At 40.2% G+C, this 27,424-nt stretch overlaps 1 protein-coding gene across 2 annotated transcripts in view; it reads right to left on the bottom strand.

Moving 5' to 3' along the window:
- Positions 1-24,881, bottom strand: part of col2a1b (collagen, type II, alpha 1b) — a 44,435-nt gene extending 19,554 nt beyond the window's left edge. The window contains exons 1-30 of one of the 2 annotated variants that reach the window (XM_003451839.5): positions 24,567-24,881; positions 21,400-21,609; positions 19,898-19,914; positions 19,392-19,424; positions 18,476-18,508; positions 18,179-18,232; positions 17,117-17,218; positions 16,363-16,440; positions 14,354-14,398; positions 13,043-13,096; positions 11,494-11,547; positions 10,758-10,811; positions 10,468-10,521; positions 10,330-10,383; positions 10,086-10,130; positions 9,714-9,767; positions 9,399-9,443; positions 9,145-9,198; positions 6,722-6,820; positions 6,379-6,423; positions 5,983-6,081; positions 5,723-5,776; positions 5,365-5,472; positions 5,051-5,104; positions 3,608-3,706; positions 2,910-2,963; positions 2,036-2,134; positions 1,709-1,762; positions 1,280-1,333; positions 819-872 (exon numbers count right to left, since the gene is read on the bottom strand). In XM_003451839.5, the coding sequence (XP_003451887.1) occupies positions 819-872; positions 1,280-1,333; positions 1,709-1,762; positions 2,036-2,134; positions 2,910-2,963; positions 3,608-3,706; positions 5,051-5,104; positions 5,365-5,472; positions 5,723-5,776; positions 5,983-6,081; positions 6,379-6,423; positions 6,722-6,820; positions 9,145-9,198; positions 9,399-9,443; positions 9,714-9,767; positions 10,086-10,130; positions 10,330-10,383; positions 10,468-10,521; positions 10,758-10,811; positions 11,494-11,547; positions 13,043-13,096; positions 14,354-14,398; positions 16,363-16,440; positions 17,117-17,218; positions 18,179-18,232; positions 18,476-18,508; positions 19,392-19,424; positions 19,898-19,914; positions 21,400-21,609; positions 24,567-24,660 (2,007 nt within the window). In that variant the 5' untranslated portion in view covers positions 24,661-24,881. The remainder of the gene's footprint in view (positions 1-818; positions 873-1,279; positions 1,334-1,708; positions 1,763-2,035; positions 2,135-2,909; positions 2,964-3,607; positions 3,707-5,050; positions 5,105-5,364; positions 5,473-5,722; positions 5,777-5,982; positions 6,082-6,378; positions 6,424-6,721; positions 6,821-9,144; positions 9,199-9,398; positions 9,444-9,713; positions 9,768-10,085; positions 10,131-10,329; positions 10,384-10,467; positions 10,522-10,757; positions 10,812-11,493; positions 11,548-13,042; positions 13,097-14,353; positions 14,399-16,362; positions 16,441-17,116; positions 17,219-18,178; positions 18,233-18,475; positions 18,509-19,391; positions 19,425-19,897; positions 19,915-21,399; positions 21,610-24,566) is intronic. The other variant, XM_003451840.5, reaches the window with a different exon arrangement.
- Between the last annotated feature and the right edge of the window lie 2,543 nt (positions 24,882-27,424).

The raw sequence follows: 27,424 nt of genomic DNA, 5'->3' as shown, positions 1-27,424 counted from the left end.
CCACATGTAAAGTCACAGAGCGGGTTTGGGAAGAGTCAGCAGAGCATCGTGTGTGAAAGTCACCAGCTCTGCTGACTCACTGACAGCAGAGATCTAAGACTCCTCTGGCATTAACATCAGAACATGAACTGTGTGCCGGGAGCTTCGTGGTATTGATTTCCAAAACAACAGTTTCCTGTAGCTGTAATGTGCAGGTGGCCCAGTAGCAAACACTGAAAAGGAACATTTGAGCTGGCAGAACAAACGTTTCCTGTATCGTCACCAATAACTATAATTTGTTGCACTGCTGCAGCAGGACCTAATGTAAAGTCACAGTTTTGAAAACTTTGGATTATAAATGTCTTTAGATTTTGCAAGATTAAGTAAAACTGCTGCACAGGATACATGTGCCCAGCAAGTCTGGCACATCTAAGTGAAACCATACGTGTGAGCCGTTCTGCAACACTCATACCCAACATATGACTCTGTGACAGAGGTGCCCAGTTTCAGCTTTTGAGCCCCTTTAGCTGCAGTTTTCTAACTAAACAGTAGACATAACTTAAATCTTACCGGGCACACGTTTCCTGTATGCTCACAACACTTAATTCATGTAACTAACATGCATGTTAAATATGTGTCATTCCATTAAAATATACTTTTATGGAATGATACATATATTTCATAGAAAAAATAGGTGGTTCCCAATTCTGGCACTGCTCAGCAGAAGAAAAGCAATAAACGGAAGTTTCTATGTATAACTGCACAATATAAAAGTAGCGATACAACTGCTCATATATGCTCAAAGCTGTTATAGCAAAGCTTTAAGTATACAGACTCACCTGGAAGCCAGAGGGACCAGGCTGTCCTTGCTCTCCTCTTTCTCCAGCAGGACCCTAAAAGTCATAATTACAGTCACTTTATATAATTCATTAAAATTGTGCAATTTCATGTCTGGCTGACAGTTAAAATGGTGGGAAAATTCTGCAAAACCTTCCACTTCTTGGTAAACATTATAAGAATAAAATATTTATCATATACAAAATGTTCTCTAGTTCAAAAAGGTTTGTTTAGTTTGCTGAAACATAATCTTCAAAAGAAGTTGAAAGTCTGTAAGTCAGTGATGGTGTGATGTACAGACAATTTGGTCAAGGACTTTTTTTTTCCAGACAGAGCTCTCATAGAAGCAGTCTGGGAAATGGAGATAACAGAGACTGCGTCTAAGTGCAGACGTAGAAAAGGGATAAGATAATATCAGTGTTGAAGGTATATAAAGTGGCATGGGCGCGATAGAGATACGTACAGCAGGGCCAGGGGGTCCAGCTGAGCCAGTTTCTCCATCTTTGCCGGGCAGACCCTGGGGAGAGGAAGAAAGAGAGAGCCAGAGGAGGATGGGGTGGGGAGGTGGAGGAGGAGGTGTGACAGATATCAGCACTAAAGCCAAAGGTGATGCTCTTAACTTGGCAGACATCTGACAGATATATAACTGAGGCTTCTCATGTTGAAGCTGGACTCTGTGAAACTGTATTTCAACAAAAACTCTAAAAATGAACCTGATCAAAAGTTTATAGTTTCTGATAATCACAAATATTTGGCTCTAAAAACAGACTTTACTTTAGCGTAACATGTTTTTGTTATTATGCACGTGATTAATTAATGCTTCACAAAAACACAGCAGTCAATCTGAGGAGCGTTAGTTTTAAAACATAAAATGGAAACACGATGAACGTACTCTCAGACCAGGAGCTCCAGCCAGTCCTTTCTCACCAGACTTGCCAGGTTCACCCTTACAAAGCAGAAATAAAATCCAGTGGTTAGTGAAAATGCTACTGCTGATCCCTTTGCACCTATTTTGAGAGGAGAGGTGGATACAGGTGATGATGCACATTAAATTATATAAAATTACTCAGCAGCACTCCACATGTTGCTGAACAGGTATACTGTGCTGTGCAGTTTTGAATCATGCATTTATGTTTTAGGAAGGACAAATAAAACACATGGCAACACACTGTAAAATATTACTCCCATATAGAAGGTACTTTTTTTTTTTTTTACTTACAGTTGCTCCCTTCGGTCCAGGGAATCCCATGACTCCAGGCTGTCCTCGGGCTCCCTGTGGACCAGGAGGTCCTGGACGACCATCCTCACCAGGTGCTCCCTGAGTAAAGTCAAGCCAAACGGAAAATAACTGCCATATGTTTCTCTAACAAAATGAAAAATGTGACTACAAAATCTAATTAATATACAGCAAAATTCATGACACACTGTGTATAATCCCTCAGTAATGTTACATCCATTTATATACCAATCATTTAGTAAGCCAACCAAAAAATCTAGCTGTTTGTTGCACATTTAGACAAATATCATAATATTAAAAATCTGAAATCATTATGCAGAAATGTATGTTTTATCAAATAAATGTGAGTTGCACTATTTCAAATCTATTTCTTTTTTCGGTGTTTAAATTAAATAGTAAAGCTTCAGTGAATGGTTCTGGTCTTAGTGCAGCTTACAGAGTTTACAGCTCCACCGTCACTATTAACAAAGTGTATAAACATAAGGATTGAATATCATCCTTAAAAACAGGAGACTGTGTGGCAAACGGAGCCTAAAGTGAAAGTGAAAAAAAGCCAGCCCCCTGAATTCAGCGTGAATGTGGAAGTAAGCTACAGTATAAGGCTGGCGGATAATGGGCGGATAAATTTCCCGCAATTCAATTTGATGAAACCACTCATGAGTCATTATGTGATGAGAGCACATTCGGTAAAATTACAAGTCTCTCCCTGGTTGTTTCACATGTGATATTAAAAATAACACACAGCTTTTAATACAGCAAACGGATGCACAGCGTGTAGTTATTTCTAATAATTTACAAGTAAACAACAGCGACTAATTAATGTCTGTTACAACAAGAAACGTGTACATGAACGTACAGAAGGTCCAACTTTGCCTTGAGGCCCAGCATCACCGGGGCGTCCAGTCAGACCCTGTCAGAGAAAGGAAGGAGAATTACTGGCTAAATCTGGATGAGTCATCGGGCATCTCTTTGCAGACATATGCTAAAGAAAGGTGGGATTACAGAACATATGGCACCATGTGAGACTGATTTTACACCTCTGACTAGCCCCCTGTGCAGGAAGCAGCACCTGCTGATGGAAATGACTAAGAACGGAAACATGAATGAGAGCAGATTGCTCACAGGCTTCATTAACTCTGCTTTCTAATTTCATTTTGGTGACTGCACACAAACAATCTACTGCTGCAGCTGAAATTAAATATTTGCAAGAGGAAATACAACTTATCTATCTATCTATCTATCTATCTATCTATCTATCTATCTATCTATCTATCTATCTATCTATCTATCTATCTATCTATCTATCTGTCTATCTATCTATCTATCTATCTATCTATCTATCTATCTATCTATCTATCTATGCATACAACACAGCTTGATCCATTTGAATGAACACAATGGAACTCCTTCATGAAAGAGAAACTAATCTAAAAAACATCCCAAATATAGAAACTTTGTTCTTCTGAACACTTTTGAGATTTGTGGAAATTTAAAGCACATTTCTGCAGATCACCAGCATCTAGGCGTGATAATGCACTGTAGAGGAGGACTTACTCTGGCACCGGGCAGACCAGGCTCTCCAGGGCGGCCGGGGTCACCGCTGGCACCTTTGGGACCGCTGGCTCCTGAGGGTCCACGCTCACCGGGGGCTCCCTGTATTATGAGGAAGAGTGTAAATCACAAGTCAAACACAGAGAACGGCAAATATCTCAAAGTTCAGAGGAAATTAGTTTCTCTTTTAGTAGGATGAACAAATTTCATTGACCTGCAGGAGATGAGAAGATTAAATTCAGACAGATTATTTGTGATATAAATGAAACTGTCCGCGGAAAGATAGTATTTAACGAGATGTTGTCTTTGGTGATTTGGGACATGTAGGTCAGTGTGCGTGATGGGTTTGTGAGCTATGCTGCCATCTTGTGGGAGGCTGCGTGCATCACTGCTGCCTCCTAAAGAGTGCCAGATGAAGCCAAAGGGGAATAAGTGTGCTGACAAATGGCACTTTTTTTACTCTTCAAGGAAAATAACATTTTTATTATGACCTTCATTAATTTGTGAATTCAGAGTGAACCCCAAAGACATGCCTCATTAACCGCATCGTTTTAAAATCTGCCAGCTGATTTGTGCAATTTAACTTGATTTAAAAAATGTTATGAGTTAATGACGGGAAAAATGATTTCTCAGAGAAGTCATCATGGAGACCAGAGTCAATTTACGCTCAGTGAAATGCTTTGTGGAAATCAGGTCAGCTGCTTTTTTCATATACATCGTGTTTTACCTTTTACAGTGAAGTCAAATATGTGCAGATTATTTATCTTTTTAAAATTTCAACTTTTCTGACAAAAATATATTTTGGAACTTTAAAGGATTTATACATTTATGAAAAAACAAACAGCTAAACTGAGAAATAATCCTATTCTTTAGAACTTTTCCAACAGTTTCTGTAGTTTTAGCTTTCACAGTGAAAACTATCAACCAAGAAAGTAAAATATAGATGTGAGTATCTCAGTTACACACGTTTTCAAGGTTTTCTGATGGCTTCTAGTCTACGTTTGAAGTACTATTATTTCAAAGTATGCTGAACTATTTTTGCTTAATTGGTCTTCTAAGGCGTAAGTTCACCAATTATTAACAAGCTTATATCATCACCATCAGACTGGAAATGCTTTTATCACTCAGTGAAGTAAATGTTACTATTAAACCTCTACACTAACCTACACTAATACATGATAATAATAATAATAATAATAATAATGATATAATAATAACATCATGGCACAAACATTTTTTTTGTCCTATGGAAATGTTTAAATTAAATGTCTGTTAGAGTGTATCACATATAACTGAATGTATTCACACACATTTATTCACATATACAGTTTTACACCAGATGCCTAAAACATGCTCTACACAGCTCATTTTGGCTGTTTGGAGCACTTCACTTCCTTTTCACAAACAAAAACTCTGGACTCTCAGTGAAAGCGTCATGAAGCTTACCTTTGGACCAGCCAGACCATCTTGACCAGGGAAACCACGATTACCGGGAGCTCCCTAAATTGAAAACACAAAATTAGATTTAAGCTTTATTAAAATAGCAATATCCCACTCTCACAGTGGGCCTTAAATGGGTTGCAAAGTTTTACCCAACGAATACACACCCATCCATCACAGAGTAAGCAATAACAGTAAGTTTTTTTGTAGGAAAACCCTGACGCTGTGATATTTTATGATATATTTAATATTACTTTCCCAAGAGCTCCCGAGCAGCATGTTTTAAAGAACTGGAAAAAGAAAACATGCTGGGCACTTACTCTCTCTCCAGGGGGTCCCCGTGGTCCAGCAGAACCAGGCTCACCTCTGGGTCCTCTCTTGCCTTCTTCTCCTTGTGGGCCATTTGGTCCCTGAAGACCAGGTGGTCCCTGGAATCAGATGAATAACAGACAAGGTTAGTACAAAACGAGAAAAATATGTTGTATTTTTACATATTAAATTAATAGGTTTTGTTAGGTTTGCGTTCCTAAACTATGTGGAAATGTGTACTAGGTCTGCCAGACGACATAGTCTGAAGTGTTTGTCCGCTTTTTCCACAAAGTACTGTATCAATGAATTTAGTTTTGCTGATGAACTGATCAGGGAATACAGACACAAGTCGAAGGAAACAAAACTCACAATTTCTCCCTTGGGTCCAGCCTCTCCCTTGAACCCTGGAATACCCGGGTCTCCCTAAACAGAGAAACAGAGAGAGAAACAATGCATGAGTTATTATGTTTTGAAGACCTGCTTTAATTATTTGGGATATGAAATGGACAACAAACATCAAGTGGTCAATTAAACTGCGAATACATTCAGATATATAAATAGATTAAAAGTAATATAACTCCAATAAAGGGGGCATCCTGTGTTTTATGAATGATTCATGCAGTACATACAGATGTTCCCTTTGGACCAAGAGGTCCAGTGGCTCCCTGAGGCCCGGGAGGCCCACGAGGTCCAGGGAAACCAGGAGCACCAGCGATGCCAGGAGCACCCTATAAAAAAGAGACAGAGAGAGATGTGAAGTCAGTCAGCTGACTGATCACTGAATCAGAAGTATTTCATCTCAGCTTTTAAAGCTGGAATAGAAAGCTCAACATCATTCTCTGCTTAATTGGTCAGATTCAATAAGAGATCACTGTAAATGTTCTGTATAGGATGCAAATATTATTAGATACGGTAGAGTAACTCTGAAGTTGCAAGAAAAAACTTACCTGCATGTCTAAATATGAAAATGTTAAGTGAGCAGGTGGCACTTTGAAATACAAAAAAGGTAAAAATGCTAAACTTACAGCAGATCCTTTCGCTCCAGGAATGCCATCAGTACCGGGGTTACCCTGCAAAAAAAATAGTCTTTAATCAAATCCTATTAATTTGAAAATGTCAGGTGATGTTGATAGAAGGATTCAGGGGCTCAGGACGGTGCGGGTGGGTCTACCAACAGTCTGTCCAAACAATGTTAAACTATAGCAAACAGCTGCTTTTCCACAGCACAGTTCTCTCTGCTCACTAAAGACAGGTCTGACAAGTTTCTGAGAAAAACATGTAATAAAGAAACTGAGCTGCACTTTTCACATAAAAAAAGAAAGTGTCATGAACTGACAGATTTAGATAAAGAGTTCTAGCATCACTTACAGAAGCGCCAGACGGTCCAGGAGATCCAGGAGTACCAGACTCTCCACGAGGTCCCTGAGCACCCTCAGGTCCACGAGCACCAGTAGGTCCGGCTTCTCCCTGATCCACAACACAGAGGAAAGATGAGTAATGTGTAAGCAGAGTACACAGAGTAACTGAAAAAGACTTCCAGATGGGCTTTTAATAAACAAATGTAGATAGTATTGAAAAGAAGAATGAAAACTTTTTTAAAAAACTTTTTTAAAAACTAGTTTAATTTAATTGATTTATGTAATAACGTAATATATGACTTTTAATGTGTATTATGATCTTTCTCATCACCAGCAGGGAGCGACATCTGTAGTTACAGAAACAACAAGTCTGATTGTGTGGACATTTATTTTAAAACAGCCCAGAGGATCACTTCTCCTGCTGTATCCTCTCAGTAATCATTTCCCTGAAGACTTTAAGGGCTCAAATATTTATTCCAACTCTTACTGAAAACAGCACTGTGTTTATTTTGAAAATTATGGTTCCATTTAAAGCAAAATAGATAAAACAGCAGGGCATCAACTTGGTTAGAGGCACAGTGTAATTGTTATACACCTAGATGGTGACAGTTAAAATGCTGAGCTTGAGCCCTAAAGACAGAACCTGTGTGAAGTCTTGGTGGCTAATGCCATCGTTTATATACAGTTTGTGAACGACACTTATTAGTGCCTGTGGGTCGTGGGAGGAGTTTGCCTTCAGAGCGTTCTGGCAGAAGGCTTTCTTCTCATTTATCTTAACTTTTCTCCTGTTGCCATCTTACTTCCCTTGGTATGTCTGTTTTTTTTTCTTTGTTTAATATATCTCTAATATTCATATTGTTTATTGCTTTTGGAAGCTTTTAATATCTGGCTAGTAGGAGTCTTTATCCAGCAGCATACAGGGCCTCGAGGTGACAGTTGTTGTGATTTGGAGCTACAGCGTTTAAATAAAATTGAACTGAATTGAATCACAGCTTGGGTTAATGATCCCTCTATGAACAATTTTATGTATGTGAGAAATTCAGCTTGAAGCTCTGAAGCCATTTTTTCTGTTTGTTGTGCCTTATCGAGGAGTAAGGATTAGAAGTAGGAGGAGAAGATTTTTCAAGGTTTTGTGCTTCAGTATTAAAAAGCCCAACTCAATATTCTGAGCTCCCACCTCCTGTGGACACAAGCCAGAGATTATACCACAGTGGCAGTGTGCAACTTCATGCTGATGCATGAAATGTCTTTATCATTGTTGCTGCTTTGCAGGCTTTCCACATGCAGTAGTAACTATAACCTCACATAGGTCAAAGGTATGTGCAAAAAATATTGATGTTACAGCCTTTTGTAAATGTCAATAATTTACTGGCTCTAAAGATGAAGACAAAAGGAGACCTCTGCCAAATTTGTAGTTTTTAAATTTACTTTTAGTGGGGGAAAGAAAATCTCAGCATACTGGAGCCAGTAACTCAGTCGCTGTTAGATAATAGAATTGAGCTGCAGCAGGAGCTGAAGAAAAACTGTCCATCTCACATTTTTTAAGTTCACAACGATGGTTTCATTAGTTTATTCAGTGAAGGCTCGTATCTGTATGTTGCTTCTGTCTTGTTAGCTTTTTTTGTGCAAGGACTGAAGGGACTGAAATGAGGAAAAATCTCATGAACACATTTAGGAAGTTTAGGAAGCATCGAAGGCATGAAACATAAACGTACATAAAGCCATTCAGACTTTTCTGCAGATAAACATAAAACTATACTGTGTGTGTTTTTGAATATAACATGATGAAATTTCCAAACACACACCTTTCCTCATTTTGAGCCTAGCTTGCCTTCGCTATTTCAAAGAAAAACTCCTGGATTTTCTAAAGAGACACTCCATTTGCAATTCCTGTAAGATTTCTTAAACAATCAAGGGGCTTGAAGAAGAAAGCAAACCACCAGCACAGGCCCCTTGAGCACAGATCTGAGCCTGTCTGCCATGGAGGAGAAATAAATCAGATGCAAACCAGAGACACAAAAGAAGAAAAAAGACAGTAAGGGGAGTGAGAGAGGGAAAATAACACTTTAAACCCCCCCTCCTCCCCAATTTTCCACACAGATGGAGGTTTAAAGCACTTTTCAGTGCAGCGCAGGCATCTCCAATTTCACTGAAGCATTTCATCTTGTCCCCACAAAATCCTCCCTGAGCTGGGTACAGACATTTTCTGAGATAATAACTTTTTTCCTCATATAAAGAAAATCTTCCTAAAACTATATTCACTTTAACTTTATTTTGGTGCAGAAAAATCCTAAAGAAGTGACTCAAGTTTTAGTTTTTCTGGCAGTGTTCTGATGGAAAGAAAGAAGGCAAACAGTGCAACACAGAATAACCAACACAAAGGTGAATATGAAGAGGTGCTGAGAGCTTCATTTAGATAAACATGTGACTTACTTTTGCACCGGGCGAGCCAGGGAAGCCTGGAGCTCCGGAAGGTCCAACAGGGCCCTACAGAGAGAAAATAGCCTGTCAGCTTGGATATTAATCACTGACACATCCAGGTGTGAAAGATCAGATATTATCATACTGTGGAGATGTGCATGTAGAGAAACACAGCTCTGACTTCATGTATACTATTTCCTACCAGATCTGAATGCAAATGTGGACAAAATAAAAGGAAACTACATGACATCTAAGAGGACACTTACAGGTGGACCAGCAGGACCGGGCAGACCATCATTTCCACGAGCTCCCTGAATAAAGTGAACAGTGCATTATGAGGACAGGTCAGGAAATAACACAGCTGGATAAATGATTTCATATAATCAACAAATAACGCAACGCAGTGTTTAAAGGTTAATGGAATTATTGCCATAACTGCCTAAAAGAAGCACCTGATAAATGCTCTAAATTTACTTCTTTACTGCTAAACAAAGAGAAGGGGTGACAATCCAAACCATCTGTTACAAATTCTATTAAGTTTATTTCCAACACCACAGTTTAGAGAGAAACATGGCACCTACAGCAGCTCCACTGGCTCCAGGACGTCCTCTCTCACCAGGCAAACCACGAGGTCCCTGTGAGGGAAAAGAACAGCAGAAGTTCTCACCATTACCATCATTTACCGAATGTGTGTGTGTGTGTGTACCTGTTTAGACATCTTTGTGGGGACCAAAAATTGGAATGTTACTATACTTGTGGGGACCAACAGGTTATGGTTAATTTTAGGCTGAGGGTTAGGGTTAGGCATTCATTTTTGATGGTTAGGGTAAACGGCTAGGGAAAGCATTATGTCAATTAAATGTCCTCACTAAGATATAAAAACAAGTACGTGCATGTGTGTGTGTGTGTGTGTGTGTGTGTGTGTGTGTGTGTGTAATGCCCACAACTCATACCATTGGTCCGGGAGCGCCGCTCTCTCCAGGAGAACCAGATTCACCCTGAACAGAGGATTTAACTGTTATTATGGTACAGCAATCTTACGCTACAGTATAATAGAGCTACATATTATATATTCAATTACCTCAGCAACAATTACTGTACAATAAACTTGGGGGATTAAACAAGTGTCATCTTCAGCAGAGGAAGGCATACGAGCACAAGCTGTGGGTCTGAGTCAGAAAAATCACTCCATCTCACCTTAGCACCAACAGCTCCAGTCTCTCCCTTTGCACCGTCACGCCCTGGATAACCCTAAAAGACAGAGACGCCAGGTTACGTGACATATAAATACTCGCCTGGTTTTGCTGGAATTTCTAGGACAACAAACAGACTCACTCTGTGCCCCTTGATGCCAGGCAGACCAGGAGTTCCCGGGAATCCACGAGCTCCCTGTGGCATGAAAGGAACAGATGTAGACCAACATAAACAGAGGGAATCAACATGAAGCTAAGAGTTTAAAGGAAATTACTTTCTCTACAAATACAAAGAGTCCAGTTTAGCAAACAAAGAGAACGAGAAATATTATTTTTTTTTCTTAATTTACAGATTTAAATAAGTTTGCATTTAAATGCATTAATAGTTCATCATCTAACTGGAATCAACATCAGCTGACTGGAGTATCTCACCTGAGGTCCCGAAGGTCCACGCTCACCTGATTTACCAGGTTTGCCAGCTTCACCCTAAAACAAAGACAAAGACAGAAACAGTGAAGAAAAAACAAAGTAAAACTGCATTTAAAGTTCTTATTTTGTGCAATTTTTCCTTACATATAAAAATGTCTGTGTATTTTTCATCTACTTGTATGTAGTTAAAAAGAATAAAGAGCACCCTAGTGGACACAGCGTGTAATGTCACATTTGCTGCCATCATGTGGCTAAAAGCAGGAATTACTTTTTAATGTTTGTGGTCCAAATGCTGTTTGAAGATTCTTCTGCAGATTGAATTCACAGCGTACAGCCGCATCCACTTTGAGAAAGATTTGCTGAACACTTCAGTCAGCTGCAGAGCTGTTACAGCTAAAGGAGTAACAACTAGTAACACCGCAAAAAACTAATCGAGTCCAAACTTCTATACAGAACAAGGATTTGCTCATATAAAACAGTATCACAGACAATATTCATCTGTTTATGTGGACGATGCATCAGGACACGGACTGGAAAGTCCTGCTGCTGCAATCACGAGAGTGTCCCGACAAGGTTAAAAATGAAAACTTAATTCCATCTTTTTGTTCCTGCTAATGCAGCAGCTCTGACAACACGCTGATAGAGGACACTTTTACATCACCCCGAAAACTACAAAACTGACTTCATATAACCTTGCAAAGAAGGGGCATTTCATTTTAGTTGCAACGGTCACACTTACATCATCTCCAGGTTTTCCAGGAGGTCCAGGGGGGCCGCGGGGTCCCATGGGTCCCTGTTAGAAACAGAAAAAATGAGCACAGGTGAGAAACTGTTACCATTCCTAATCAACAGAGGGCAACATTACACAGTTTACGTTTGAATCCATAGGAACTGGCATTCATAGCTGGTGTCTGTTTCCTCTGACAATCAGCTCTGATTGTCACAGATGGGCTTAAAGACCCGATTAGTGACCCTGATTATTGTTTTCACAGTTTATGCAAGCCGCCAATATTCTTTACTTATGCAAAAAAAGATCATGAACACCTTAATTTAGAAAAGACACCATACTGTGTTAATCTGAAATGGGAATTGTTTTCTAATTGTACAAGTTATGCAATAATATTAATAATTATAAATAAAACTATCAAAGTATTCTGTGTCTCAGTAGGAAGGGTTTGCAGGTTTTTACAGGCTTTCTTTCTCTCCTCCCTGGGTTGTTGTCTCATGACTAAGCAGCTGCACAAAAAGTACAGTTTTGGTGAATGACACAGAACAGAAGTGCTGATTATTATTCTATCGATGCACTGGCCTCCTCTTTGATCTGCGATTTTCCATGATTTAGCCAGTTAAAGGTAGCGAACACTGGACTTTACGCTTGGCCAACATTTTCACCCCTCTACAACTGTCAAGCTGTTTTCTGGAAGGAAGTTTGATTTTAATCACTCCTAACGATGCACTGGCACATTTTTAAAAGCGAAAGGCATCTCAGAGACGTTCTGTCTGCATATCTAGACTCCACATGAGCAGATTAACACAGCAGTGGGGAGACCTTGCATTGTCTACCTGCTGAGTGAATAGTACTGGGTACAGGGAAGGGGTTGGTGGTGTGGTGTCAGGGAACTTTGGGGGAATGAGGAGAAAAAATTAAAAAACTTAGAGAAGCAAATGTAGGAATAGAAAATAAAAATTGATTGGAAGAGATGCAATCTCCTCTCCAAGATGACTTTATGAGGATAATTGTAAAAACAAATATGTGATGAAAGGAATGATTGCAAGAATAATGGAAGAATTCGATTTGACCTTTTTTATTCAAAATATGAGACAGATATTAATGTGAATATCTCAAGGTCTATATATTTCATAATTTCAATATTGCCATAGTTGACAAAACTAACAGACTGTGACATGCAACACAGGTATGTACAGTAAGCCACAGCCAAACTACCTAAAATAAAAAAAAAAATGTGTTTAAACACACTCCGGACAATTGGACCTCTCTGGGTTTTTATTTTTTTTATTCTTGGGTTGTTCTTGTGCCCATTTTCATACATGTTGTACCAAAATTATTATTTGAAAAAAAATTTTGGGGGGGGATTTTATGTTATCATTTGAAGAATTTCAAGCATTTTTATGGTTGAAAACCCCCCTTAAAAACAAGCAGTCACAAGAAAGCAGCTCAAGTCAAGCAGCCATGAGAAATTAAAAAAAGAAAAAGAAAAAAGAAATAAGAACAGAGGCTTAGGGGTTTAGAGGGGACATGCAAAACCTCAGGAGGGTGGGATACTTACTGATTGTCCAGGCTCTCCAGCTTCTCCAGGATTACCTTGGAAACCTTGTGGACCCTGGGATGTGAAAAGAAGAGAGAGTCAAACTGTGAAACATTTTTTAGACACTGACAAAGAAGATATTAATAAATGTCTGCTAATCTAACTACATCTTCAAAGAGGTACTGATTAAATGGAATCTATTGCGCCAGTTTCTAGCTTTTCTTTCTTGGACTCTGCAAGCTTTGTGCCATTGTCAAGCTTTGGTTTGGTCAAGGAGATAGGCCACCTTCTGTCTAAAACAGGCCATTTAAGTCCCTCTCCTTTCAAGCCCACCCTCCCTTTAAGCCAGATTTCTTCTGATAAATTGCCCCTTGGACACAAAAGAACAGCAATGACATTTCAGACTGAAGTGGCCATTTTTAACTGCCTATCACAGGGAGCTGGAGCCTATAGCCTCTTTTATTGACATCACACAGAGCCAAGGGTGGAGAAACTTGCTGGGATATAGAGAAGTTTGAAGTCAGGCTGAATTTTACGCTCATATAGAATACTTGCACATATGCCGACTTCAATATTTGAAATAAGAGTATCCTCCGTTGTAACGACGTATATCGATAGAAGATAATCCACATTTGATCCCTTATGGCATCCGTGTGTCTGTTTTTCTAAATTAAAAGCTTCTAAGATTCAAAATTATACCATGACTTTAGAAAAGGAAGTCCTATCTAAAAGCAGACCAAGGTTGTTTAAGGTGGAATTGCATTTCTGCAAATGGGGGCTTTGGGTGATAAAATGATCAAGTTGAGGCAAGTCAGGTGGCATTGCCTTCAGCTCAGCAGCTTCTGGATTCTTTGAGTAAGGGCTGCAGGTAGAGCTGGGTTACAGGCAGGGGTAGAACAAGGCTGGGCATTTGCGTGTGGTGGGGGGTGTAAGGTAAATTGTCAGGTGTTCTATGGTATGTCTGGGTTGTGGCACAGGAAAAAGCCCCGGAGCCTTCAGCTGGGAGACGAAAGTGTCCTTTACTTGCCATCTTCCTCCAGAGGAGAGCCGGAGCAGACGCTCGTGGTTAAAGCAGGGCTCAGTATAAACAGTTATTACTTACAGCCTGTTGTATGCACTTATTACTGAGGTTTGCACGAGCAGTGGCCATTTTAAGGTCAATATTGTTATTAAATACATTAAAGGTGTAGACAATGTAGCATATGCACATTACACATCACATTACAATTATGAGATTTTGCCATGTGTATCCTGTCTGTGACCAACCACAGGATCCTGTCTACAGGTGTGCCCTGATGGCGTGCTGTTTTTGGGAGTACAGGAGGTACTTACAGGTGCTCCAGTTGGCCCAGGTGGTCCTCTAGGTCCCATAGGGCCCTGAGAAGAAGACAAGACAACACACAAGCAACATGAAGATAATGGCAGATAAATCTACCCGTCACTGTTACACACATTTGAAAATACATAAACACGCAAATTACACAACAGCACAGTTAACTTTTTGCAGTTTGCATTGCTGGTAAAATTTGTTAAGTGGTCATTTTATCCACGTGATTTCACTGAGAAGCTATAAAAACATATCACCTGCTTTGCCTCAAAGCTACATAATACTCAGCAGCTCTCCTGTCAAAACCATTAATCATTTGAAATTCCTCCCGGGCTCAGATTTTCTCTTCACTTCTTTCATCCTTTTGCTTTCCTCAGCTAATTTTTCCACTCACTGTGTGTTTCTGTAGTTCAAAGGTCATAAGCTGAAGTGTTGTATTTTTAAGAGAGGAGGCTGAACTCTGCATGGCTTCTTGCATGACACTGTTGGTTATAATGAAAATCTTCATTTTAGATAAGTGAGATTTCAGGCACCGGCTCAGCGGAAGAGTCTTAAACTAAATTGAACTAAATTATCTCTGACTGCTCTGCAACAACGTCTGGTTGGAGTTGCCAAACTAATTCTGTAACAGTTTTGAGACAAATCCTTGTGCTTTTTTTTCAATTCAAGGGAGTGAGCTGAGAGCTTTCAAGACCCCGAGTTCTTCTTCTTCTTCCTCTTAAAAAAAAAGTTTGATTCCGATAACTTTTGACAGCTGTTTGCTTGGATAGAAACATATTCCTTTCAGTAGTGTAGCTCTTATGAAGCCTCATACAAAAATCAGGGCTTGCAGCCAAAGAAAATGTCACCGCCGGGCACAGTGGTCCTCAGAATCAAATGAAAGTCACCTTTCAGTGGGTGTGGGAAGCCCTCACCACACTGGGGAGAAACGTATCAATGGGGCTTTATATCTGCAGAATGTTTGAAAGTGTGTTTGAGGGGCACACATATGTTTGTGTGTGTGCGTGCATTTCAGTAGCAGCGTTGTTTAAATAGCTATGTAGGGCCAGGATATGAGCTGGAGTATTTACAGGTATATAAGGGGGCTTTAAGCTTTACTTGTGATTTAAAATCATCCAGTTTGCTCTTCCACTGCTCTCTCCACCAGCAAGCTGGCATAAGCCAAAGTAAACGTGGACTTCCTTCAATAAGGCTCAGTGTTGTGGTGAGCTCTCAGACAGTCAACGGTAGGACAGTCAGTAGGAGTTAAGCCACACACACAAACACCCTCTGACGCTAGCTGAGGGGATGTGATCGCCTTCGGTCCCCCTACCCTCAGAGCGTCTCAAACCACTGCTGGGCTGAGAAACAGCCAAGCTTCTCTGTGGCTCTTTTAACCAAAATAGCTCCCAGTATGCTCTTCACTCCATCACGGGCATGCTGCCATGCCAGCAAGAGCGGTTTTTCATGAGCTTGAAATATAATGAAGATCAATGGCTGCTTCCTTGGTTTATAAAATTGCCCCTCTGTACTCCATGTGAGGTGTTTATTTTCCATTGTGACCCAGAACTTTGCAGCTTCTTTCCTCCAGCAGCAGGAAAAACGGCGGCTTTTATCTCTTGATTTCATCCAAAAACCAACAACAAAGAAGGAGAAGACAAAAAGGGAACACTGTGTGAATCAGTAGTCTTCATTGTTTCTTCCCATCCCAGACTTTAAATCCTGCTTTGGCATCTACTCTCCTGATGGAGAATGATGATGTTTCCATCTCACAGTTTTCACGTTTGATGACCAGGTGATGCTTCTCTAGTTCATGGAAAGAAGTTGTTTATGTCCCCCCAGAGCAGTTAAAGAGCAGGATGGGGATGCAGAGCAGATGCGGGCTGATGCAGATCTCTAACCCAGGTCTTCATGTGGATAGACTCAAAGCGCTTTGTTTTCGAAAACTCCATAACTTTAGCCCCATTGCAGATCAAATCAGGCGGTGATAAAAACAACACAGGAGTGGCAGCAGCTCTCGTCGTCACTTGCTCACCATTGGTCCTTGCATTACACCCATTTGTGCGCCGCCGGCCTTCTCGTCAAAACCACCAGCCATCTGAGCAGCAAAGTTCTGGAGGAGGCAAAAAAAAGGACAATTTCAGGATTTTTATAATAAACAAAAATGGTTTGTGGTTTATTATGTTTGTGACATCTCAGGGAAATAAAAGTATAAATCTGGGTAAAGTATTTGACTGATGACTTCATTTCAACACTTGCAAATCGTGTTCATGTGTCATGCATCACTACATGATGCTGCATCGTTTTGGCCGGAGAGAGAATCAGCTTTTGACCTTTTATTTGTCAGTAGTAGAGCTTAGTATGTGAATTCTGATGCAGACAGAGGAGAGACAGAGGGCATGTGAACCGTTCTCACAAAGACTCTCTTTCTTTTTAACTCCACCCCCCAAAAAGCACTTCTTCCCTTCCCCTTCTTACGTCTATCATACTACCTCCACCACCCTCAGTCACCCTCCTTTCTTTTCTGCTACAAAGAATGAGAGGCATTCGATCTATTCTTTCCCTCTGCATCCCCTCAATGTTGTCTTTCTGCCTCCTCCCAACACCAGCAGTTTCCCACATCTTTTGTACTCTTGGATTCTTTCTTTGCTCCATTTCACCCCTCTCTCCAGTTATTCCAAGCAGCCAAAGTGAACCCATTCTTGGCCTTGAATCAGTATTCAACCTGTCAGCTCCTATGTCTGGAGTGAATGCTAGCCCATCACCCTTACTAGACATGTGATACTCACTCCACCAAGGCCAGGGGGTCCATTAGGTCCTGGAGGTCCAGGGGGGCCAGGGTTTCCAGGGGTGCCAGGCTCGCCATCTCTGCCACGGGGGCCAGGACTTCCCTTAAATGAATAAATATAAAATTCAGATGAATTGAAAATCTCCTGTTTCACAAAATGCCCCACATATCGTTTTGTCAAATCCTACAAAAATCAAATTGAGGAGCATTTGCAACAGATCAGCTCATAAATTCACTCACTAACTGCTTTCTCTCTATTCAAATATTATATGTTTCTATATCTGCAGCTGTGTTTACTGCACTGAGAACATACAATTTAAGTAACAAATAGGAATAGCATCTTATTAAGTAATAATCTTCCTATTTTGTTGCAACTGTAAGAAAGAAAAAACGTGTATAAGAACATGAAAGTGTTACATAACACATATTTTAATTTAGCATTTATTAATTCCAACCTGTGGCCAACATTTGAGCTCGTGTGCACTCTGGATAAATGATTACACATTTAGTCAGGTGATGATTTTCCTGGCCAAATTGGACTACCTGCATTCCTCTGTGCATGCAGTCTTCTGACTGGTTAGCCAAAACTCGATCCGTCCTGCGCTTAAATCTGCATAAACAAGACGACTACATGGCATAAACTCCTCGCCTGCGGCCATTAGCACATCCAAGTGATGTTACATTATTGAGATGATCAAAGCCTTGCAAATGTGGTGGTGCTGATTTCCCACACTGACTGACTATGGGCCCTCTGAGAGCAGCAGAGGTTTACATTATGAGTCTCCGACAGCCTCACATCTGTTAAACACCCCAAACCTCAGCAGACCACACAGCCTAATGGAAATGACACATGACTAGTTAGGCTGAGTTGCTCAGTGAAAGGCTACCATTCTGCAAACCTGCAACCTATAACAGATCCTCCAGCCCACTCCCCGAGACCTAAAGCTCTGATTCAATGACACATACTGTACTTCTCAGCTGGGCAGGGTTTTGGTTTCCTTTTTTTAAGTAGAAAATCAAGGGTCATTGATTTTTTTTCCTATTTTTTACATGTTACACTGACCTTCTCTCCTTTCTCTCCTCTTGATCCTCGGGGTCCTTGCTCTCCTGGCGGGCCCTGGGTGAACAGGAGATGGTGAAGTAACTTCAGGCGTAATCTCAGTACTTGTGTGTTGAATAACAGCTGAAACCTTTTAACTGTACTACTGTTATATCAGATCAGTTTCCATTTCCAGTCACTGCTCTGCCAATTAAATGTAATACCTATATAACTACTCTAAACACGTTCAGATAGTACACAGTGTCTGTAAAAGTGCTCAAAGGGGAATAATTATGAGAAAATGAGGAAATAGGTTCATACCGTTGGGCCAGGTGGTCCTCTTGGTCCTATAACCTGGATAAGACAAGGACAGAAAAAACAAACTGATAAGAATCAGCTGGTCTTGAATAAAACATCATTTTTAATCTCTGGGCCTAAAACAAAACTTGACATTTTCCAGATATAATTGCACAAGAGAGGTTTGGGGAAAAATGTTCTGTCTCCAATCAGAGGAGACTTGTTAACTGCTAATCTCTTCGGGCAAAGCGTTAGAAGAAACATACAATAAACAATGCCTTTGTATTTCCTGCCATGAGCTTGTATCGCCTCAGTGGGGTAAAGCATTTCCAGGTGCAGCACCACAGCAGCAGCAGCAGCAGCAGGGAGCTCACTTTCTGTCCCTCCTGCTCTCTGACGGCCTGTGAGGATCTTTATGGGGGAATGTATGGAGCCATTATTGTGCTTGGCTGTCTTCTTGATGAGCGGCTTGGCAGAACCTCTTCCCTTCTCTCTAACACTCTCAGTCTTATGTAAACTGGTGGTGTTGGTTGTGTTTTGAGTTCATGCACGAAAACATTTGATAGTTTCAGCTTAATGTGACATTATGATTTTATAAACAGAGCAAATTAAAACATTTTAAAATAGATGAATTTACTTACACATTAATACACCAGTTATACTAATAATGGATAAAACAGTGGGGATTTATGGCCTTCTGCTTGTGTGTGTGATGTATTTCTTTATTGCAGTACTGCTGGTTTTACTAGTAGTTCAGTTAACAGTAAAGTACCTGAAGACTTCTCAACTGCAGGTTGCCGGGGAGTTTTGAGCGTGTCTTGTGAGTTTGAAAGAAATCTCTTCACTTCAGGATTTATGGTTCTAACATAGTTAACAAACAAGCTTTTCCAAATGATAACACAGATATGTTGCATGTTATGAGTGTGTGGCATCAACTTACATCCGTAATGTCTCCGGGTTCGCCTTTCTGGCCCTGAGATAAGAAAAAGGCAAGAACACAACAGCAATTAAGATCGGCTCTATTAGGAATTGAGAGTTTGATTATTTTCAAACATCTCTCAGTTCCTGTTTTTTTCTCAACCACACTCTGAAAAACAGCTCATAAGAGCCCATCTGATGAAAGCCTTTGATGGAATTTGCAGTTTTATCGGGAAATTAGTCACAGCAAAATGTTCAAAGTGAGTATCCCCCGCAGCGCCAGTGCACGTGTAAATATTGCACACAGTGTGAACAGGAAATAGCTATTAAACATCTGCCAAAGCTCATTCATATCAAAGCCTCATCTCAATCCTTAAACTACAGGGCCCTCATGCAGCCCTGATATAAGTCTGGGACAGATATGGCTATTATTGCTGGGGGAGGTTGATATTAAACACACACACAGCATAAAGATTGCATACACAGACAAATACACCTGCAGCATTTAAATATACTACAGTGTCTCACCTTAACACCAGGTATTCCTGTTATGTGTTGAGGAGGAGAGAGGGAGAAAACAGATCACAGTTAGTGAACAGTCTATGTTGGCCTTGCAGTACGTCCTGGAAGGAGAAAGGCTACTAATGCCGGGAACCAAATGTATGTTCTTGAATTAAACTGCTCCAAAGACCACCACCAAATCATATTTTCATCACACAAAGAGCCCATTAGGACTGTAAACAAGTGTTGGTTGCCTCGCCATCTCACATTAAGAGCTCAAAGCAAAAGCAAACCAGCTGCAGTGTGAGGGTAAGAGTAGAGAGCAAAGGAGCTGGAGTAGCTTTTCTACTGAAATGTTAAACTTTCTGTGCCGTTGGCAAAGGCAGGAACTCTGTTGATTTCACAGCATTTTAAGCTCATTGTTACTTTTTTTGCAACTCAAAAAAGTTAAACTATGATGACCAGTAACGCTAAAGCAGCAGGTTTGGTTAAAAATTTAAAATGTAAATAAGTATTGTTTTAAATACTTTGACACAAGAGTGCAGAGGATTCTTAAATATTAATAAAAGCATCAAAATTACATTTTTTTCAAGTTGTAACAGTTTTTTCTGCAAAACTCTTGTTGAAGATGAGATTTATCTTTAGAATTTTGATATGCATACACTAATATGTTAATATATACATATACATGTACGTATATCAGGAACTATCAGCTCAAATAAAAGTCAGTACAGATCTGACAGATGAATAATGCTGTTTGACAAAGTCAGAAAGTGGGTAGTCTGAATATATTTGAGTTTTTATTAGCTCTGTTTTTATGTGGTTAAAATCTTAAATTGAAAATTCAGCAGTTTTGCCTCAAAATAAGAATAAGTATATTATAAAGCATATTAATCCAGAAGCATGCATTGAAAACAGTGACACTTCTGACTTCACTCAAGCTCCTCGTCCGACCTTATTTATATTTCCAAATGTGACCCATACAGTTTGTATATCTGCAGCAATGGCATTTTCAAATGTGGTGAATAGATCCTTCTAATAGTCTGAACTCTCAGTACGCAGTCACTGTGTTTTCTTGCCATCAGATCTGCAGAAATCCACCGAGAGGATATAGAGTAGAAATGTGAAGCTGTGTCTGCTTGACTGAGGTATTTCCTTAATGACTCCCACATGTTTTCATGATACTGAGAGAAGGAGAGAGTATTCAAACAAGATGGGGCCAAGGTGAGCCAGCTATGGAAAAATTACGGCGAGTTAGCGTTTCAGTGAAATCCTGTCAGATGTGTCACTGTTGTTGTTTATTTCTCATCATTTGTTTGCTTTGGGGTTCGAAAACTGTATTTAAATCAAAGGCTGTCACACAGAACACGTCCGATTAGAACATTAGAGTGATCATCATGTTAAACAGCAGCTACCTGACCTTTGATTAATACCAAATTTAGGCGATGTGGCGTTTTCTCCCCAAAATAAACAATATGATCCTGAGCAGTAATTTATTTATGTGAGGTGTGAGATAAATAAATTACAACCAGAGGTTGAAGGCTGGTCAGCAGCACAGATGGGGCAACACTCTCCAAATGGGATTTCAGGTTTGGGGCAGTCTTTTAGCTCCTCGCAGACAATTTCATCACACAGGACGGTTCCAGTGTCACACACACAGATGCGACAAGGCTCTGGTTTCCACACATCCTTGTCATTATAACGCTGTCCATCTTGTACACAGCTAAACGCGTCCTCTTCTGTGTGTGAGACCATGGAAAGGGACACACAGAAGAGGTAGGTAGGTAGCAGTGGAAGGAAAAAACGAGAGATTATATATCAGATGCGAATAGCAGTCACTGTTGTGTGTTTCATGACAGACACGTCAGTAAAACAATGTCATATTCAGCTGTGAAACATATACACTGTGATATAATGCATGCAAAATAACACCATAAACAGCCTTTCAGTGAATGTTTTTCTACACAAGTGCAGAAAGTTAAATTAAAGTAGGGAGTGTGTAGATTATTCAACACACCATATCAGCACAGTACTCTTAAATAAAAACATATAATTGTCAGTGACAGTTAACCTGGCAGTCCAAACCCAGACCAGATTAAGTTCATAATAATGTAAAAGGGAACCATTAATTCCTCAAAGAAAGGCGTTAAAAACAAAAAAAATGCATTGTTCCCTGATTTATTATCATAATTATCTTTGCTAATTTTTCTCTTGTTGACTTATTAATGCCCTGAGGAACCATCTACAAAAACCACAACTTCTCTGCTTCAAGGTGAGCTTTTCTTCACTTGACCGAGAAATGCAACCTCTCAAGTAGCCAGAAGGTGGCAGTTTAGCATCGCAGAATTACAGACAAGCAATGCAAGACCTGCAGGAAAGCCCCAGTAGCTTTACAGGAGCTGGAGGCCATGTGTAGGAATTCCTCAACAAGTTAAATACAGGACAATTAGAGCTGGAGACACCCTACTGTACTGCAAAAGAGTCAAAGTTTGCACTGAGTTAATGAAAACGTTTGGATTATTTTCTCAGGCCACATTCTGGTGAAGGGCGCAAGAGAACGTGCTGGAGGCGGTTCACTTCTGAATACAGCTGCTGTATGTGGTGTAAATGATGCCACTGGCATCGCAATTTTACAGTAGATCCGTGTAATCAGAAACGTGTTCGTTTTCCAGCCTGGCAGCCAAACACCTGCTCGAAAATACAAAATGGAGTCACAGAACCTGCGGCCAGATGATGAAAAGAAAGGCCCCAAAGTGCGCACTGCTGAGAGGTGAGAGGACAAGGAGCAAATACAGTAGCTATATTTACCTTTGAGAGCTGCTTAAGTCTAAGTATCCAAACGGACCTCAGCAGCCATGAATGAGGCCTTTTTGGAAAGAGACAGAGTGGGCAATTCACAAAGTATTGCCTTGTATAAACACGGGGCACATTTCAATCCCCATCTGGAAACCATAGCTGCGTCAGATGCCAGTTCAAACACACCGGAGAAAAGAAAATGGCCAGCTTTCATGCACATACCTTGCGGTTTTGACATGAACTTCTACAGGCCTGGATGCACCATGAAAGGGCTGCACCTGTCCTTTCACTGGCTGTAATATGAAAGATTCTCCTGATATGGGGTATTGTAGGACAAGGGGTCCTCTATCTACTGGAGAACTGACAGACAGCTGGCTTTTCATTATGGGGATAATTTGTGAGTCTCCTCTCCCATATGTTGGCAACCATACTGTTTTCCAGGAGAGTAAAACAATGAAAATTGTAAAGTGAATCCAGGTGTACCTTGAGGACATTAGAGTCAAGTGCGTTCTTATTTATTTAGTAACTGTTTAGGTCTCAGCGTTAGTTCTACCTATGTCTGATTAACTTTAAGAACGGTCAGCTGGTGGCCTCAAGGTTTAGAGCTTTAGTCCTCTTGCTGTGCTAGGGTCACAATAACACCTCTAAACCCTGTCTCCCTAAAAAAAAAGGGCTCGCATTATAACCAGGAATCCAGGAACTGACATCTCAGAGAGGGTAACCTGAGACTTCCAATTGCTTTGGCATGACTATTCCCCTCTATTCTATTCTGGGAAAAAAGGCATTTTGTCTCTCCAGCTTTCTTGAACTCAACTTGTATATTATTAAGAACACTGCACTTTCTTCACATCAGAATAATAAAGTCCCTGCTTTATATTTTTCCAGTTACCCCTCTTGCACCCTGGCTCTGTCTCTTTCTGGGCTGACTGTCACAGCTTATGGGTAATCTTTTAAGCAGATGGAAAGCCTGAAATCATATGGAACATTATTTCTGGCCCCAAATCTGCTGGCATACCTTTACTCTCAGATCTCTCTTGTGGATACTAAAATCAATAATAATGATTAAGAATCCTACTCCAGTTTTATTAAAAAAACAGCAGGTATGAAGGACCATTTGTTCTCAACAGCGTGAGTATAGTGTCAGTAAACTAGTTATTTTGAAATATTTGATGGGGCTTTCAGTTATTAGTTCAGCTTTCTGCCCCAACAAGCCATGATTTGCCTGGATGCCCTCAGAAAGCAAAGGAATGTGAATACTTTTCACCAAAGGCCCTTGAGCCTGACCACCTTTCACTTTTTGCTCGTCCCCTCCCCCTCCCCCACTATATTAAGTGAATCTGCAGCTAAAAGGAGAGTCTGCGAAGGCCCTTAAAACACCCACAGGTGTCATGCAGCTCGACTTTGAGAAAGAAGGGGGAAGGTAGCTTTTAAAGCACTGAGCTGAGTTCAAAGTAGGAATCAGAATCACATGATCTTCGGTTTTAACTTAAACTAAGACGAATGAATGCAAAAGTAAATAAGAAATAAAAAAGAAAAGCACACTCTGAGAGTTTTTTTCCGTTAACTTCCACCACATCTTCATCAATTCCATTCTCACGCGCGCCCGCAACTGTGACATGCACTTTCATCCTAGATCTCATAGAAATTAAAACATAAACAGACGGCAGACCGAAGATCCACAGAAATCATCTTTCTGTCATCACATAAATAACCTTTCATGCACAGAAAACATCAAAGATATCAGTGACTTTTCTGTGCGTAAAAGTTCCAAAACTTCCACGGGTCACGTACTGTGCTGAAACATTTACAATATGATTATGCGAGTAACTTTTAATATCTGTATACTCTTTATACAAGTTGAGTTTTTTTCTCATCAAAAAAAAATCAAACTGTCACTTACGGTCGTCTTCCACCTGACATCTCACAACGGCTAATAGACAAACTTGGCTCGCTACAAGTAGCAGTACAGTCCTGGAATCCATAAAGCTGAACATGTCTAAATATTAGACATGCAGGGCCCTTGAGGGAGAAAAAATGGTGCGAAAGGAGCGGAGGCTTCTCTCGTTATTTGGTGTTTGTGTCCCCAGTTACAAAAGCCAGACCATTCGACCTTCACCCTTCCCAAAAAACCGATGGGGGAATCCAGCGGCAGGACCTGGACCTGCAGCACAAACTCAGCACCGACCGCTTCAGGCCAGACGCTGTAGTTTTATGTCCCTGTTACCTTCAATGAATCTTCGTATATTCCCAAATATCAGGCCGGCCCCTTACCCCCTGTCAGGCTGTAATCCGAGCCCAGTTTCCCTCCCATCTGTCTCTTTGGTCCCATTATTGCGCTCCCAGGCCACTCCTTTCCCCACGTGCTGAACTGAACCCAAAAAAGCCTGAAACTTTTTCTCTCTTATTTTGGTGCCGTCCCCGCTTTCTCACCCTCCGTGTTCATAGAAAGCATAGTAAGGATGTCACAACCTGTCAAACTGACAGCGTTTCTATTTATTTCATCATGTAGGTTCAGTGACATGTGTGCAGTAAACGGACGATTAGATAAATATTATATTCTGTATATTCTAATAAGCGTGAAAAACACCTACCTGTATACTACTAATGTTTGGCAAAAGTGCTTCGCAGTTTGTGATCACGTATAAAAGATGCATAAAAGCCACAATTAGAATAGATTTGACCACTAAGAACACCCCAAGGGCACATTAAAATCATCCAAAAATCACAATCACGCAACCATACACTAATATTTAAATATTTATGAGGCAAGACTAAAACAAATAATAATAATAAAGGTAAAAAAACTATATTGATGCATATTTTTATAATTTATTAGCTACTTCCGTTTAATGGTCTGTCTCTTTATTTAAGTTATTTACTCTTCCCGTGGTCTTAGTAAAGCTGGTAAACAATGCTTGGTACACCTGTTAACAGCCTTTTAATTAGCAAGCGCTTTATTTATGACTTCATACTTCAGCAGTTTTAAGCTACAAGTCAGTGCTGACAGTCATCCAGCATCGTGGAGACTGGAGCTGAAATGTTTTAATCAGTTTTGTTTAGCTCCAGAATCTTAAATTTGAGACCTCACTGCTTTGATGGCACACAGGTATACTTACAGGAAATGCTGCCTGTGTGATAATTAGGTGCTGTAATGACTCTTATTTCCTTGCCAATCTTCTTGATCCAGCTGTGTGATCTTTCAGATCCAAAGTTTCTCAGACTATCTGCACTCTGCTCAGACAGTTTTCTAACTGCAATGTTTCATCTGCTCTGTAATTTCTGTCTCACTGGTTTATTTTGAGAATGAAATAACTGGTTCATTAAACCAGTGTGAAAATATGGGCTATTTAATATCAGCTGATTAAGGGAGATGTGTCATTATAGTAGAATATCTACCATCTTTCATTGGTATTTGACTTCCTGTTGGTCACACAGAAAGCATTTCTATCCCTTAATCTGGGCAAGCAAACATCAAAAGACATGCTGTTTATACTGTTTTTTCCCCGGTGTGTTACATTCTGAACAAAAACACAGTGACCACCAGCATTGCGAGAAAACAGCTTTGTTAAATTGCCAGTTTCAAACTCAGACTTGAAAAGACTCCAACTGCAAACCAGTGTTTTACAGTGCATAGCTGAGCATTGTAACACATAAATACTTGAACTCACATAATGCACAGTTGTGCTACGACCAAGCCTAACCAACATTTCACATACAACTCAGGATCAGCTGATTCTGTTCTGACTAAAAAGAGGAACTTTTGTATTAAATTACAAGATATTTTAGAATTAGACACCTTTTGTTCTTATTAAAAATAGACAATGACTGCTTCTTCTAACAGAAGGAAGGTTTTAAAACCAGATTCATCCATTCATCCTCTCAGACTTGTGAAGTTTAGTTTGAGCAGTAATGACCCACTTGTTCCCACTCCAGCCACGTTACATGTAGCTGAGGTTACAAGTAAATGCTTGTGGAGATGCATGAAGAGCATCTCGTGCTCTCCAGATACAGCTCTAGCTATAAATAATTGGCAAGGGATAGTTTGGTGGCATCATTTATGCTGGGTCCTCACCCCGCTGCAGGTTGTGACCTGCCAGCTTTGACCTTTGAGACACAGGAGCAGCTGATGTGTCCCGAGCGTGCAGCATTCAGGCTATTCTTGCAAGTCGGCTGTCTCAAAAGAGGCGCGGTTGTCCAGTGGGTCAGAAAATTGCACCACAGTTTAGTTTATTTAGTTGTTGTGTATTTAAAACTAGGTTCAGGTGGACTATATCACTGATCTTTGATTGTGGAAATGTGTGTTGTAAACACATGCAAACATACTAATGACCAAAACTTCCAAGCAGTCGTCTAAATCGTTAAAAACAACACATATATGGTCAAATGTGAATCCACGTCATATTTAATTTGTGTTTTCCCTTCAGTTTATTCATTTTACTTCCTTGCGCTGAGGGTTGTGTTTTTGCACTTTGTACTGAACAAAAAATCAGTCTGTGACTATCTATAGTTGTGTTCCTAGTAATTTATAATTGTTTTCCTTTTGTGATCTTGTGGCTGAGACATCAACCCTGTTAAACCCAGGCATCAAAGACTGCGGATCACTAAACTACCAATTATCTATTCATAGGCTGGAGACCTAAACTCAGGACTAGTTTGTTATTTAGTCATCGCTCGTAGTAACTGGGTGGCTAGAGAAAAGTTGTACAGTTATAAAACAATGAAAATATTTTGTAGTACAAGACTGCACACACTGCTGCA

This window comes from Oreochromis niloticus, linkage group LG5, assembly GCF_001858045.2.
Source record: "Oreochromis niloticus isolate F11D_XX linkage group LG5, O_niloticus_UMD_NMBU, whole genome shotgun sequence".
NCBI lineage: Eukaryota > Metazoa > Chordata > Actinopteri > Cichliformes > Cichlidae > Oreochromis > Oreochromis niloticus.
This window is presented reverse-complemented; position numbering and strand designations above follow the sequence as displayed.